Below are 15237 nucleotides of genomic sequence, written 5' to 3'. Positions count from 1 at the left end.
AAGAAAGAGCCTGCAAGAGACCCTCTCAGGACCACTTTTGCCTCTCAGAGGGAAGCCTTGACAGCCCTTTCAGGAGCAGCAGCATCCCATCTTCTTCCCTTTTCCAAAGCCAGGAAAGCACACAATGCCATTCTCAGCAACATCAGCCCTTCTCTTCCTGCTCTCACTCCAAGTTGGTGAGTTGTTGTTTTCCTTTCCCTTTCTTGTTTCTTTTTAATGTCTTAACATTTCAAGCATGTCTGCATTTTCTTTTCTCTCTTCCCCCTCAAAGGAATGTTGTAGATTCCAAACAAAGCAGGTCATTGATGTGATTATTTTTAACTGTTATTGAATTTTTATTATCTGCAATGGTGGCAGGGTTAGGGCTTAAGGTATGTTTTAATTATGCTTTTGCACTTTTTTGTATTTTTATCTTGTGTTGTAATTCCACCTCAATCTGCAGGGAGAGGCGGGAAAGATAAATAAATGTTATCATTATTAATTAATTAATTAATTAAACACACACACTGCAGAAATAACCAAGTTTGAGACCGCTTTCACTGCCCCGGGCTCAATGCTAGGCAAGCCTAGGGTTTGTAGTTTGTTGGGGCAGCACTCTGACTCACAAAACTAGAATGCCCTGCCCCAGCATTGAACCAAGGCAGTTAAAGCGGTCTCAAACTGGATTATTTCTACAGTGCGTTTGGGATTGTCTGTGGTTGCGTGCCTTCAAGTCCAATTCGACTTATCCTGGGGTTTTTCTTGGCAAGGTTTCTTCAGAGGGTTTTTTTTTTGTCATGGCCCTCCTCTGAGGCTGGGAGAGTGTGACTCTCCGAAGTCACCCAATGGGTTTCTATGGACGAGCTGGGGTTCGAACTCAGCTCTCCAAAGTCCAACTCTTTTGGATTTCAGCTCCCATCAGCCATAGCCAGTAAGGGAGAGAGTTGTCGTTCATCAAAATCTGGAGGGCCACAAGTCCTTTCTCCTGCCTGGTTTAGAAGTACACTGGTGTGTGCCTTCAGGTACTTTCTGTCTTACGGCAACCCTAAGGCAAACCTGTCACAGGAGTTTCTGGGGCTGAGAATGTGTGACTCCTCGCCATTGTCATCCAGTGGGTGTCCAAGGCTAAGCAGGAATCAAACCCTGATCTCCAGAGTGGTAGAATTCAAAGATATAGCCGTGTTAATCTGTGGAATCAGTATGTGTAGAGAATTTGTAGCACCTTTGAGACTAACTGAAAGAAAGAAGTTGGCAGCATGAGCTTTCCTAGACTTCAGTCTACTTCCTCAGATGCATGATCTGAGGACTGCACCTGAGGAAGTACGTAGTAATAATACATCTGCGGAAGTAGACTTCAGTGTAGGAAAACCCATGCTACCAATTTCTTTCTTTCATTTAGTCTCATAGGTGCTATAAGATCTCTCTACACCTGATTTCCAGAGTCATAGATAATGCTCAAACCCCTACATCACACTATTTGATGTATGTTGTTGTGGTTATTGTGTACCTTCAAGTTGTTTCCGACTTATGGCAACCCTAAGGCTATAATCATGGGGTTTTCTTGGCAAGATTTGTTCATATAGGGTGTGCCATTGCTTTCCCCTGATGCTGAAAGAGTGTAACTTTGCCCAGGATCAGCCAGTGAGTTTCATAGCTGACCAGAGAATCGAATCCTGGTCTCCAGCACTCAAATCACTGTGCCACATTGGCTCTCTGATAGATGTACAGTATAACTGACCTTTAATAAACTGTAGGGTGAGCTCAAACACACCTACTAGAGGAAACCTGTCTGAACACACTTCTAAGTAAATAGGTACGTTATACGACTATATTGGTAGTCTGCTCCTGTCTGCATTGCAGTGTTGTCCAATTTGTGGCTGTTCATTAGACATAAGTCCTGTGATTCTCAGGTCCCAAAAACACTGCAGAAATAATCCAGTTTGAGATAGCTTTAACTGCCCTGGCTCAGTGCTAGGGGATTCCGGGAATTGTAGTTTTCTGAGCCATTTAGCCTTCTCTGTCAGAGAGCTCTGGTGCTACAATAAACTACAATTCCCAGGATTCCCTAGCACTGAGCTGTCTCAGTCTGGATTATTTCTGCAGTGTGTTTTGGACCTTATTCTCCGGTAAAGGAGTATTGGGAGCAGGGAATCGTGCATTCTTCCACCTGCTGGATGGCGACTCCCAACATCCACCACTATTGGGTATTTTGATTAGGGCTGCTGGGAACTGCAGTCCAACAATATATGGAGGGTTACACTATGTCCTTTTCTGGATTACACCCTAAGCCTTGTTGACTTCATAGTGTTTCTCCAAACTGAATTCATGTAGGATTCTGCCTAAATAGTCTATACCTGTATAATATAATGTTCCAAGTACTTTGTAACTGGGTGATATAATTTCAAATGTGTATTGAATCAATCTATTCTGTAGCCTGGAGTGAGTAACTGGAACACAGTTAATGGGCTATAAACCATCACTTAAATTGATTTAAAATTTAAATCAACAGAAATGTCAGCTTATAAATTTTAAATGCAAGCATTTAAATCTTGGTTGTGGTTTGAGAATAGGATGGTATTTGTTCAGCTAGCTACAACCTGATCCTGAACACATCTGTTTGGATGCAGATGCTGTTGAGTTCAGAGACTTCACTGCCAAGCAGGCATATGTTCACCAGACTGCAGCTCCCAAGAGTCAAGTCTGTTGTTAGTGGAAGAACCAAATAGGATGAGCTTAATTTTCCCAAAGAGGCTGAAGTAATCTCCCAGAAAACAGTTCAACCTGTAAACAAATTACTGGTTTAAATGCCACTGCAATCAGATTAAATCTTAACATTGTGATGTAAATGGACAACACTGGAAACTCCTGTGCTCAGTTCTGAAAAATGTCAAGATGTGGTCACTTTATTTCACTGGGATTAATTTCCAGGTAAATGTATGTAGATTGTAACTATAGGTTGTAATGCTGTGCACACTTAACTTTGCAGGAAAGCTCCACTGAAGTTATGCATTATTAATGGCTTTATGGATATTTTATTTATTTCATTTCATTTCATTTCATTTGTATGCCACCTTTCTCCCATTTGAATATGAGTGCATCATGTAATATCATAGACACAAAACCAATCATAAACCAAGTCCCGCTGAAAATACTGGCCTGAATTTGAATTCCTTAATGCCTACTTAGATCCTAAAATGCCTGCTTAGAAACAGATTTATCTTACTTTCTATTCAGAAGGTAATATCCCCAAGGTTATTCAGATACATTAGATGCTTTATAGATGTTTTATATTCATTATAAACGTGAACATGGCAATATCATGAACCAATCTTTGGCTGCACATCACCAGATTCCAATCTTGTAATATGCAGTGTGTGTTTGTATTACAAGTATAAGAGATGCAGCAATGGTGGAACTGTATTTTTACTTATTTTACTGTATGTCTATCTGTGTTATTCTGTCACACAGACATGTGCAAATTCTTGAAAGGGTTTTGCACTGGCTTCTGCTGATGTACATCTCCACATCCACTCCAGTGAAAAATTATACTGTCTTTGGTAGGGTCATGTCTGGAGGCGGATTTCTGAGAACAGACAATCTGACCCATTTGGACATGTGCCTTCCTGGCAGTTAGAGGAAAAATAAAACACACAGACAACATGAAAACAGAAGCTTATAGAACTACATACATAGATTCTGCACTCAATATGTTTCTCTCTCTTTTCAGCAAAAGCATTTGAGATAAAAGACATCGCACCAGACCATAAGGTTGCTGCCCAGATTGGTGACAGGTTGGTGCTAAGTTGCCGCACAACTGGCTGCACATCACCAGATTTCTCTTGGAGAACCCAGATGGACAATCCATTAGGTGGGATAACAAGTCGCCAAGGAAGTGACTCCTTCTTAACCTTGGCATCTGTTGGATTTGAACATGAGCACAATTATCTCTGCAATGCTATTTGTGGAAACGAGAGAAGAGAAAGGAGAGTCCAGATTGAAATCTACTGTAAGTAACATGCAATTCCCATGCAGAACTAACTTCAGGTGTCGTATTTAGACTTAGTGAGTTGCATACAACTTTCCTAATTCTAGACCCAGCACTTTAAATACCAGTTACACATTATTCTATATGCAGTATTTGCTCTTTTTCTTATTGTTTATTTAAAGACGATCCATACTGCAGAGTTAGCAACTGTATGTAACTTCCTACACTTTCCTTTCTTTTTTTCTTTTAGCCACAATTTATCAAAGCTAACCTATATCATAAACTGACAAGCAGCTCCTACCCAGAATAGTGGGGAAAGTCTAAACAATTCTGAATTCAGGGTGGGCACTGAAATCCCTGTCTGTATTAAGATGCATTGAGCCTCTGTTTTGTAACTTTTCTTTGTGTACTATTTTAGCATTCCCCAGTGATCCTGTTATCGAGATCAGTGGCCCGCTTGTTCTTGGAAAACCGTCTCAAGTCATCTGTCGTGTTCCTAAAGTATATCCATCTGAACGCCTGGTGGTATCTCTGAAGAGAGATGGAGAAGTTCTTAAAGTTGAAGAGTTTTTTAATGATGAACCCACCAGATTAGTAGAAGCAAAAACTGTGAATATTACTTTTACTCCTACTGAGGAAGATATTGGAAAAGAGATCACATGCATAGCTGAATTGCCAATAGAGGAGTTGGAGTTTGAGCCCAAGCAGAGACAGGCAAGACATCTGCTCGATGTGAACTGTAAGTATCCTGAGGTAATTGGGCTTCAAGTCCTGGTCATATGAAAATCAAGGTTTGAAAGCCTTGGGTGTGTCTCATATACTGTTTATTTATTAAAATACAGTGGGTCCTTGGTATCTGCTGGGGTTTGGTTCCAGGACACCCCCCCAATGGATACTAAAGTCCATGGATGTTCAAGTCCCATTGAATATAATGGCATAGTAAAATGATGTCCCTTATATAAAATGGCAAAGTCAAGGTTTTCTTTTTGGACGTTATATATTTTTAAAAGATTTTGAAGCCGTGGATGCTTATGCTTATAGCATAAGACCTCAAGACGGCACACAATAAAACCCATTTGAACAATAATACATAACAATAGGAAATATTTCAACAGACTAAAATCACATTACACAATTTGCCAAGATAAAACAAAGTGATTAAAATAAGCTAAAACAGTGTAACCACAGTGCATGTGTAGATTTGGATAAAATCAGTTGGGTCCCAAAGTCTCTAATAAAAAAACATGTTTTGATTTGGAGCCAGAATGACACTAACATGCATACAAGTCAGGCGTCTAAAGGGAGAATATCCCATAGCTGGAGTGCTAGAGCCTAGAAGTCCTTCTTCCACACCTTCCCACAGTGTATTATCCTTCTTGGTGGGACACAGGGAAGGGCTCTTCCAACAGATATCAGTCTTCAGACAAGCAGGCAGCATATATAGGCATATCTTGGCACTTCTTAAGCCACCGAAGCACCAAGATAAATATGTAAAGCTTTATACTAGGCCTCACATCCTTACCATCAGAACTACTACTACACAAATATAAAGAATCCAACATATTTAGTTTATTATATGATTGTCCTTTCCTACAAGGAGCTTACATTGACACAGAAAAATCTACCTCCTCACACTCCTGACACACAGATGTTCTATAAAGTAGGTTAGGCTGACAGATGTTGCCATGACTGCATCCATATTGGGTATAGAATATAGTATCTTGGCAATCTCAGCATTCTTCCAAAAATAATAATAATAGCAATACAAATTTCTCATCCCAAAGTTTTAAGCTAGTTCTAAAGCTATTGATGTCTTAAAAGCTGCAGGAGGAAATTCATAATTTCCAAGATAGTATTGATGTAGGATCTTCCTCATAGTGGCCTGATCTATCCCATGTTTAGGCTTAGAGGAATCAAATGTAGGTCTACAGTTGAACCAATATATTTCATAGCATTATTATGAATGGGTGGCAATATTCTACTGGGATTTCATATTGCATTATGGGCTACCCTACTTCCTTCAGTAGTATGTGGCTGAATTTAGGAGTGTGATTAGGAATCTTAATGAAGATACATGGTAATGCATTCTCAGAGAAATGATATATTACAGACTTAATAGTTTGAGGTTTGTCTCTTGTGCAGTCTCTTGTTCTTAGGGTTATTTGGTATGCTTTAGTCTTGGTTTCTGTGTAGTTAATGTTCATACCTCACTTTGAGCTTTTGAAACTTTGATTTTAATAAAAAGCTACAGAATTATGGGTATTTACCCAATCATTGAGATTTTCAGATGCTTAGGTTTTTTAGCGATCTCTTAATTCAGGGCGTTTATTGTAATATTGTAAATTTCTACTTCCATCATTTAACTTTATGACCTTTTGCTTTCTTTCAGTTGGTCCACAGAATACTCATATCACTGCATCTCCAGGCAACAACCTTTTGGAAGGGGAAGCATTGATGCTTAGCTGCGTGACTCAAAGTCATCCACCAGCTAAGGTTGTCTGGAAGAAGCAACTGGCTAATGAAACTATCCAGCATATTGCAGAAAGTTCTACTCTCTCCATTCCAAATGCTCAGTTCTGGGATTCAGGAATCTACGTCTGTGAAACCACAAATGCTATAACCAATGAAGTTGAGAGCAGAACAGTGTCTATATCTGTACAAGGTATGAAGCTGTAGCATTGGAATGTGTGGTCTGCAGAATTTCAGCTATATAGAGATAACTGACTCAAAGGGATTCATTTATAGATTCATCTTCAACAGTCTCTGCTCTTGCATGCCTCTTAATCCAGAGAGCTGCTGATTGTTCTACCTTTCTAATTTTATTTAGCTTCATTTGATACTTGAAAGTATTTGGCATTGCAAATAGTTTTTATTATAATAAAATTATTTCTCATTATTATTCACAAAGTGAATAACCAATACAATTTAGTTATACCCAGAAGTGTTGGATGCTCTTCTGATAGCACTAATATAGTGTTAAAGTAAATCTTTCAGTGATAGTAACCGAGACCTTCTTGTCAGAAAGCATCTGTGTTCTATTTCTAGTCTAGTCCTCCTGTGTGGATATGATGCTGGAATACTTCTTGCTACAGTAGGCATGATAATAAAGACTTAATCTGAATAACAACGATAATAGGAGGGGATGGGGTGCATACAATATATCTCCTATTCAGCAGTAGATTCATATATTTGTTGTACTGGATAAAATATGCGCTAACATCCTGTTGAACAGCTACAAATGTGTGAGATTTACACCATTGTGGGGTAGTGATCTGAGTGTTGAACTAGAACATTGAGGGAACCAGGGTTTGTATCCCTGCTCAGCTATAGAAACTGACTTTGGGCAATTCAGTCTCTCAGTCTCAGAGGAATGCAAAGGCAAATCCACTCTGAACAATATGAAGTTGAAAGCTTTCATGGCCGGTATCCTTAGTTTTTTGTGGGGTTTTCGGACTATGTGGCCATGTTCTAGAAGAGTTTCTTCCTGACGTTTTGCCAGCATCTGTGGCTGGCATCTTCAGAGAAAGAACAAATTCTGCCAAGAGAAATCCATGACAGAGTGGGCATCAGTCAGAAATGACTTGAAGGCACAGAACAACAACAACCTATGATTGTGGCACTATCGCTGCAATTACAAATGCTTACTCAAATGTATCTTAATAGCAAGCAGCCATACTGAGTGACAGAGATCTGTTCTGCTGATGATCGGGGACACAGCAAGGTGATGTTTCTAGCTCCCTTGAACCAGTGATCTGCACTGCAACAATTAGAAGCAGGACCCTTGTTGCAACTCCTCAGAACACTGCAGATCACTAGCTGTAGGGGACTGGGAATACCATCCTGCTGCAACCCAGTTGCCAGCAAAACAGATGCTGGCTGTTAAAGCAGGTTTGGAAAGTTGGATCATTATATGTATTTACATATTTGTCAACTACATCTGTGATGTTGAATATTGGCTATGGTAAGCATCATCAGCTTTACTAGCAGTACAAGACCTATACAATCTGTGGTGTGTGTGTGTATGTGTGTGTGCACTCCTTCAGGTTGTCTATTGACTTATGGTGACATTTCATAGGGTTTTCTTAGACAAGGAATAATAATAATAATAATAATAATAATAATAATAATAATAATAATTATTATTATTATTATTATTTATACTCCCCCCCTCTTCAGCCAAAAGGCTATCACAGCAGCTTACAAATTGTTAATTAGCCATTTCCCTGCCCTCAAGCTTACAATCTAAAGAGACAAGACACAAAAGGAGAAGGGAATGGCAGTGGGGAAGGGGGAAAGTCCAGCAGATCTTCTCTCCCTTGGAGGCCTGGACCATGGCAGATGGACAGGAGGGAGGGCCCTTCTTCTTACTCTTAGGCTCGATGGAGCTGGCCTGCCCTTCTCTCCTTCTGGATGGTGGTTTTGCCAGTTTATTCCTCTGAAATATATCCTACAGAGTTGGTATTCATCGGTGATCTGTCATCCAAGTACTAACCAGGGCTCACCCAGCTTAGCTTTGAAGGAGAGATGGGATGTGGTGCCTTTACATACACTTAAACCAGCTTTTTATGTGTTTTTTTTTCTGTCTATGCAGGTGCCCCCAGAGAACTAGAGTTCTCCATCCTTCCTGCTTCGACAGTACAAGAAGGGGAAAGTGTTACTCTGAAATGTTCTGCAAAGAGCGACCCTGCTCCCAAGGTGGTTATAAGGAGGAAATCTGACAGTAAGACTGTGATCCAGGGTGGATTAGTCTACATCCCAAGTGTAAGCCCTGATGATGCAGGAGACTATGAGTGTCAAGTGGAGAATCAATTTGGGGAAAATAAAATGACAAGATCACTGATTGTGCAATGTAAGTTTTCATAGTAATGACATGTAGTATCGATATAATGTGCTTGAGTATATTAAAAACACTTCACCCTCTGTCTTCTTGGCGTCAAACATCCTGAAAGATCTTCTTGTTTTGGAATGTATTTTATCACTGATGTTTTCACTGGACTTAGCTCTTGGGTTTCTACTTTCTTTTAAATAGTAGAAGTTTGTGATTAATATCAGTGATATCTGTATTCTCTTGATTGTATTGTAAGGTGCTTTGCGGGGGCTTTTGCTCTAGATCTCTGGGTACAAGAACAACAAATGAATAAAAATAAACTTCTATATTTCATTTGTGGGGCTGAAAGAAATTCATGTTTTTAAAGGAACTCAGGAACTTTTCTAAACCACATCTTTTGATTCATTGTCCCCTATTGTCCAAAATTCTGATTATACAGTGTCAGTCAGAGAAGTTGTGTGGTCTAGATAATTCTGTTTTTCATTGTCCCATTTATTAATATAGCACTGTCTGTGTACAGGGAGCTTACTAAGCAAAGCCCTAGTATCAAGAACTATATTAACTAGAAATAAGTTTCCTCCAACCTGTTTCTCCCTAGATGTGTGGGACTGTGACTCCCAATGCATGGACATTAATTCACTGGCTGGAGATGGTAGGGTTTGTAGTCCAACATTTTGGGTAGTTGTCAGCTTCAGGAGATCTGAGATGGGAGGTACATGACGAAATCTAATTGGATGTGCCTGCTATATTCACTGTCATATTTCACAGGAAGGAAGTGAATATAGCATAACACATGGAATTCTCTGTCTCTCTCATTCACTATTCATTCCTGCTGCTGTATGAGTAGAATGCTAGGTGATGCCTTTATTAGAGCTAGTATAGTGTAGCAATTGTGCTTTAGGAGATCCAGGTTCAATTCTATTCCCTACTGATCCATGTAGTTCTCTGGGTGACTTTAAACCATTCACTTCCTTTTTGCTTGGCCTACTTTACTAGGTTGCTAGGGAGATAATGTGAGGATGAGAACTCCATCAGCTAATGAGAGGGTTATAAAAACAGTTAACGAACTGAGAAATAATAAAATGGTTCCAGAAAGAAAGTAGTTAGTTTTTCTACTTCATGTTCTGGAATTCCAAATTCCTAGTTTCAGCTTAGGATATTGTCTATTTTTCATCTGATGAGAAATGAAGACCTTTCTGTTTTAACTCTTAGACGTATTTTAACTCTTGGATAGGAATGGTTGGGAGAACTTGGCATTTTGCAGCTACTAGAGTAGCTTCTTCTCCTGAAGAGGCATAGAAATCTTCTGATGCAATAGCCTCAGCTAAGCAACCTGATTTCACAACATTAATAACAAAGAGTATAATTTTGTTTTTTAGATGGGCCAAAGGGAACAATAGTCACTGTCACCCCATCTAACATAGTCAAGGAAGGAGACCATGTTAGTATGTTTTGCTTTTCTGATGCCAATCCCACTCCATGGTTTTCCTGGAAAAAGCTGCTAGCAGATGGAAGTTCTCACCTCATTTCTCAAGGTGATGCCTTGCCTTTGAAAAACATACGGGCTGAAGATATGGGACGTTATGGGTGTGAAGTTATTAACCAGGTTGGAAAAGACCTCAAAACTGTGGAATTAATTGTTGAAGGTAAGTTAAAATTTAGAGTAAAACAATTTCTGTTTAAATGTCTAGTCTTACCTTTCACTGTTGAAATGAGATGAATGTGCTCCCTCAAAATTATCTTCTTAAATTTTAATGTTGAATATTCGCCACCTAATCTCTTTATATTCAGATATTTGGAAATGCATTATCTGTATTTAGCATCCTATCTGATTTCAGTTTCATGGCATTCACATATTATAACACACCTTTTGCCAAGATACTCTGAAGACATCAGATCCTATGTAATTTAGAAGCTAAGTAGGATCAGCCCTGGTTAGATACTTGGGTGGGTGACTGCCAGGGAATACTTATCAGTATAGGCTATATTTCAGAGGAAGGCAATGGCAAGCCACTCTGAGCATTTCTTGACTAAGAAAGCCCTATTAAAATGTGGGGTCACCATAAGCAGACAGGCAACTTGAAGGCACATAACCGTCTAATTAAAAAGATTGTATGTACAGCGCTGTGTAAATTTATAGTGCTATACAAATAAAGCTTAATAATAATAATAATAATAATAATAATAATATATTTACATTGCACCTTTTTAATAATCTGATTGATCATTAACTTGATAAATTATTGTTGGTTATTTTTCAGCCTTTTCATCAACTATTCCAACATCAACTGCTGGACCTGAAATAATTACTGAAATGGAAGATTTCACTATTAAAAGTACAGCTTATAATACTCCACAACAAGAGGCTGACCATCTGGGAAATAAAACTTCCCCTACCCCAGAGGACATGCTGTTTACATCATACACAGCATCCAAAAATAATACTATCACATATGTAGTGGATAATTCAAATGATGTTAGCAATGATACAGAAGATAATAAAATAACAATAGGTAAGTAATTGACATCTCCTGCCTTCCAAAATATTGCATGTTCACAGCAAGTGATCTTAGGTGGTCATAACAGTCTACCTGTCTCATTCATATTCTGTTCATCTTTCATCAGTAAGATCTTCTGATGACTGAACAATATTTAGTTAATAATTGTCTTTACAACCTTGTTATGTAATTGTTCTGGTTATCGTAAGGGCATACAGGATTCAACCTAAACTGACGGTCAATTAAGCTCCACGTCACAGCAACTTAGCAGCTTTTAAACATACTTTAAGAGCACATAGATATTTACAGATACCATATTATTCTGATACAACTTAATACATTGCAATATATCTGCCCAGAAAAGAACCACCATTGAACACACCCATGTAATATACCTAACAGGCATACAACATGAGAGGAGTAGCAATAAGCACATTCTCAGCTACTACTTATTACAGTACTGAAATATGTGTTGAAAAATACACTGCTAGTTACTATGAAAACTTGGCCACTTAGATTATTCTACAAAGAATAATGTCTGGTCGAATAATGTTTGGTCTGTTTTGCTATATCTTGCATGGCTCCCCAGCTGTTTCTTGTTTCAGTGTGAATCAAGAAAAAAATTACACAGTTTGACTAACAATAACTATTTTGAATAGCTATAATACATTGCATTGCATTAACTGCACAGTCTCATACATTTCTACAATATAATAATAATAATAAAAATTTTATTTATATACCGCCCTTCCATTGATCAGGGCGGTGAACAACATAATAAAAACAATACATACAGTATACATATTAAAAACAACTTAAAAACCCCGGTCAGCCATCCATCTTGCCGACAACATAGGGAGGAAGGCCATCTAGGACTTCACTCGGGGAATGCAGTTCGAAATAGAAGGGTTTTTAAGTACAAGGAATATGTGGACCAAATGCTGCATTTTCCTTGTGGCATCTTTAATGCTAGAGTAAAAGTATTTAAAAGAATTGTGTAGCACCTTTGAAAATAACTGTACGAAAGAAGGTGTAGCATAAGCTTTCATAGACTTGGTCTACCTCCTCAGATGCATGGAGTGAACTGGTCCCCAGGAAGGACTTGGCAAGAATAAAGGAATTGATAGGGTAAAGATCAAACATGAGTTGAAAAATCCTGAGAAAAAAGAAATGCAGTGTTTTTAACTGGTGGTTTTTCTGTTTGGACATTTGTCCTTTAGAGCATTGCCAATTTACATCATACACTCATTTTTTCTTTGCTTCTCTGTCTTTGAATTTTTGCAGCCAAAATGGAAGAGCCAGATTATATGATTCCTGCGATCATTGTGGTGTCCTCCTTAGCAACAGCAGCTGGTCCCATGGCGGCAATATTGATTTACTTCTTTAGGAAGACAAAGATCAATGGATCCTACAGTCTTGGAAGCTCACTGAAACCAAAAGTGTAAAACAAAGAGCATCTACACATTTTGTGCAGTTTTACCAAGCGGGTAGTGAGAGGACTCTGTGTGTCTCTTCTCAACAACAAAGCTCACTAGGGGGATTTGGGTCAGTTTCTGGGTTGTTTCCAGATGAAGTGTTCATTGTGCAACCACTTTGACTCCAGACTGGAATATGGAAGGAGCAAGGGGAAATATCATCAGTCTGCATTTGTAGCCCTTCTCTGTTTTCCCACTTCTTCCCTCATCTTACACAGGGGGAAGCAATCTGTCAGTGAAGGAAAAACAATATAGCTGCACAGTGCCTTTTTGACTGGTCACACCACAGGAACTGTTTGTCTGGATGCACCCTATCTCTCCGGGTAACCTACCTCACATGGTTGTTGTATGAAGATAAAATAGGATGGCAAACATAGCTGTGTCCCAAGATCCATGGTGAAAAGAATGCTATTTCAAATGCAATAAACAAGTTTCACTTTTTGTAAGCTATTCTAAGCGAGGAGGCATGGAAAGACTGCCTGTTAATAGCAGGAGATAATTTGTTTTCTGGAAGTGCCTTCACAAAAAGAAATCCTAGAAACATTAGGTTTTCCTTCCACGTAAATAATATATAATTTCCTGAGCAGAGTTTAAATTAAGTTTGACACGTGCAATAGCCCTGCTCGTTCTGTATACAGATATTAAATTCCACAAACAGAACGATAGTTGTCAAATTGTTAAAAAGCAATATGGTATGTTTCTGTTATTATGAAATGTTCTACAGGATGATTAGAGAACTCAATGAGATTTCTCCGTATTCTTGCCAAACTAGTTCTCCCAGGATTAAGCTGGTATAAAACTGACATAACTTCATACTGTAGAGAGAGGTCCTGTGGTTTCATTCCATGTACCTCTATAAAGTTAAGACTACAACCCTATACTCAGTAGGGGATGAGCCCCATTGTACCCAGTGGGACTTAAATCTGAAGAAATATGCTTATGAACATGTTGTGCAATATCCTCCATTTATAATGAATGGAGAAAATAAGATGGCGTTAGAGTTCAGAGACAAAGAAGAGCCCTTTAAAATATGTGCTTTTGATTGTATTTTACAAAAGGAGTCAGGTATACATTTCACAATCAAATTGTCATTTAGTTTCCACTGGAGAAATATGTACATTACCATTTTTTAAAGTTGTCACACATCCACCTGAAAGTTCATGTTCTTGGTACTTTTGCTTCTTATGCAGTATTATTTAAATTTTTGTAGCATCTGAGTTTTCATCTATGAAATAAAGTACTGGTATCTGAATTCCCTCTGTTCCTATCTGTAAATCCTTGTTCCTTTGAATGGTGGAGTAGCCAAAATGCTTCAGTGTTAAATTCATAAAGAAAAGTCTTGCTTCCTAACACTTGATTATACCTTTGTACAATTTTCCAGATTTTTTAAAAACAAGAGTGTAACAGTTATGTAGCAAGGGGATGGATACTGTGATTTATGGTGCAATTATTGTTTTATGGTATTTTGACTGAAATGTGTATTATGTTATATTCTTATCGATCTTATTATTTTTTGGTAAAATAACAAGCAATGTAATGAGTTTCTTGAAAAGAAATGATAACATTAATGCCAAGGAATTGCCTTTGTGATCTTTGCAATAAATTATTTGGAGATTAACTTACCAAGTTCTGAGACTTTCAAAGTGCTGCTGCAAACCTTGATTGGCTTAGGAGAAATTGCACAGACATCTTTCCAGCCGTTGGCTTTTCTAGCAAGCTGGTGCTATTTTTTCAGGGGGTGAGAACACAAGTGTTAAATATCTGTGTGGTGCTTCCCACTACTCTCCTCCCATCTCTGTTCTTCCTTCTTACTTCAAAGCGCTCTCTCTCTCTCTCTCTCTCTCTCTCTCTCTGTGTGTGTGTGTGTATGTGCGCGCACCTTCCAAAAGCAAACTTACAGGGTTTTCTTGGCAAGATTTGTTCAGAGGAGGTTTGCCATTGCCTTCCCCTGAGGCTGAGGAGAGCATGACTTGTCCATGGTCACCCAGTGGGTTTCATAGCCAAGAGAAAAATCAAAGCATGGTCTCCAGAGTTGTAGCCCAACATTCAAACCACTACCCTATGCTGGCTCAGACTATGGTAGAAACATTCATTTATACCAATGTGACTTTGGGTATGGCTCTAAGATCAATGTGAGTTTGGTTTAAAAAGAAAAAGAACGGGGCTAATGAGACAAAAGTAGGGCAAAACCAGGGCTGGTTACTATGCATTGAAGCTGAATTAATTTTTAGGTGTGGATTCAACCATAGCTGTAGAATGACATATAACTGGCACATTCCTAGTTTCAATGGTTTTTACTCTTATTAGATTGGAGAGGAGTCTCCACCCAACAGGTAGAGCTTTTTGAAAAACAGGATCGCTCACTGTATGGTGGGGAGGGAAACGAGGGGAAGCCTGCATTGGTGTGGCACCTGACCCATTGCTATATGTCAGGGGTAGGCAATCTTTTTGAGCCGGGGGCCGGGTTGCTGT

General features: G+C 38.8%; 1 protein-coding gene across 1 annotated transcript; it reads left to right on the top strand.

Moving 5' to 3' along the window:
* Window positions 1–28: 28 nt before the first annotated feature.
* On the top strand, window positions 29–14370 carry LOC149316531 (vascular cell adhesion protein 1-like). The gene is made up of 8 exons (XM_089515758.1): window positions 29–176; window positions 3707–3985; window positions 4383–4703; window positions 6354–6626; window positions 8556–8813; window positions 10172–10438; window positions 11054–11305; window positions 12575–14370. The coding sequence occupies exons 1-8, from the start codon at window positions 125–127 to the stop codon at window positions 12733–12735; spliced, it is 1863 nt and encodes a 620-aa protein (XP_089371884.1). The 5' UTR covers window positions 29–124; the 3' UTR covers window positions 12736–14370.
* The last annotated feature ends 867 nt before the right edge of the window (window positions 14371–15237 follow it).

This window comes from Sceloporus occidentalis, unplaced genomic scaffold (assembly GCF_023333645.1).
Source record: "Sceloporus occidentalis isolate IW3139 unplaced genomic scaffold, rSceOcc1.0.p SCAF_3, whole genome shotgun sequence".
Lineage (NCBI taxonomy): Eukaryota > Metazoa > Chordata > Lepidosauria > Squamata > Phrynosomatidae > Sceloporus > Sceloporus occidentalis.
The sequence above is the reverse complement of the archived record's forward strand: the minus strand, read 5'-3'. Positions and strand labels throughout refer to the sequence as shown.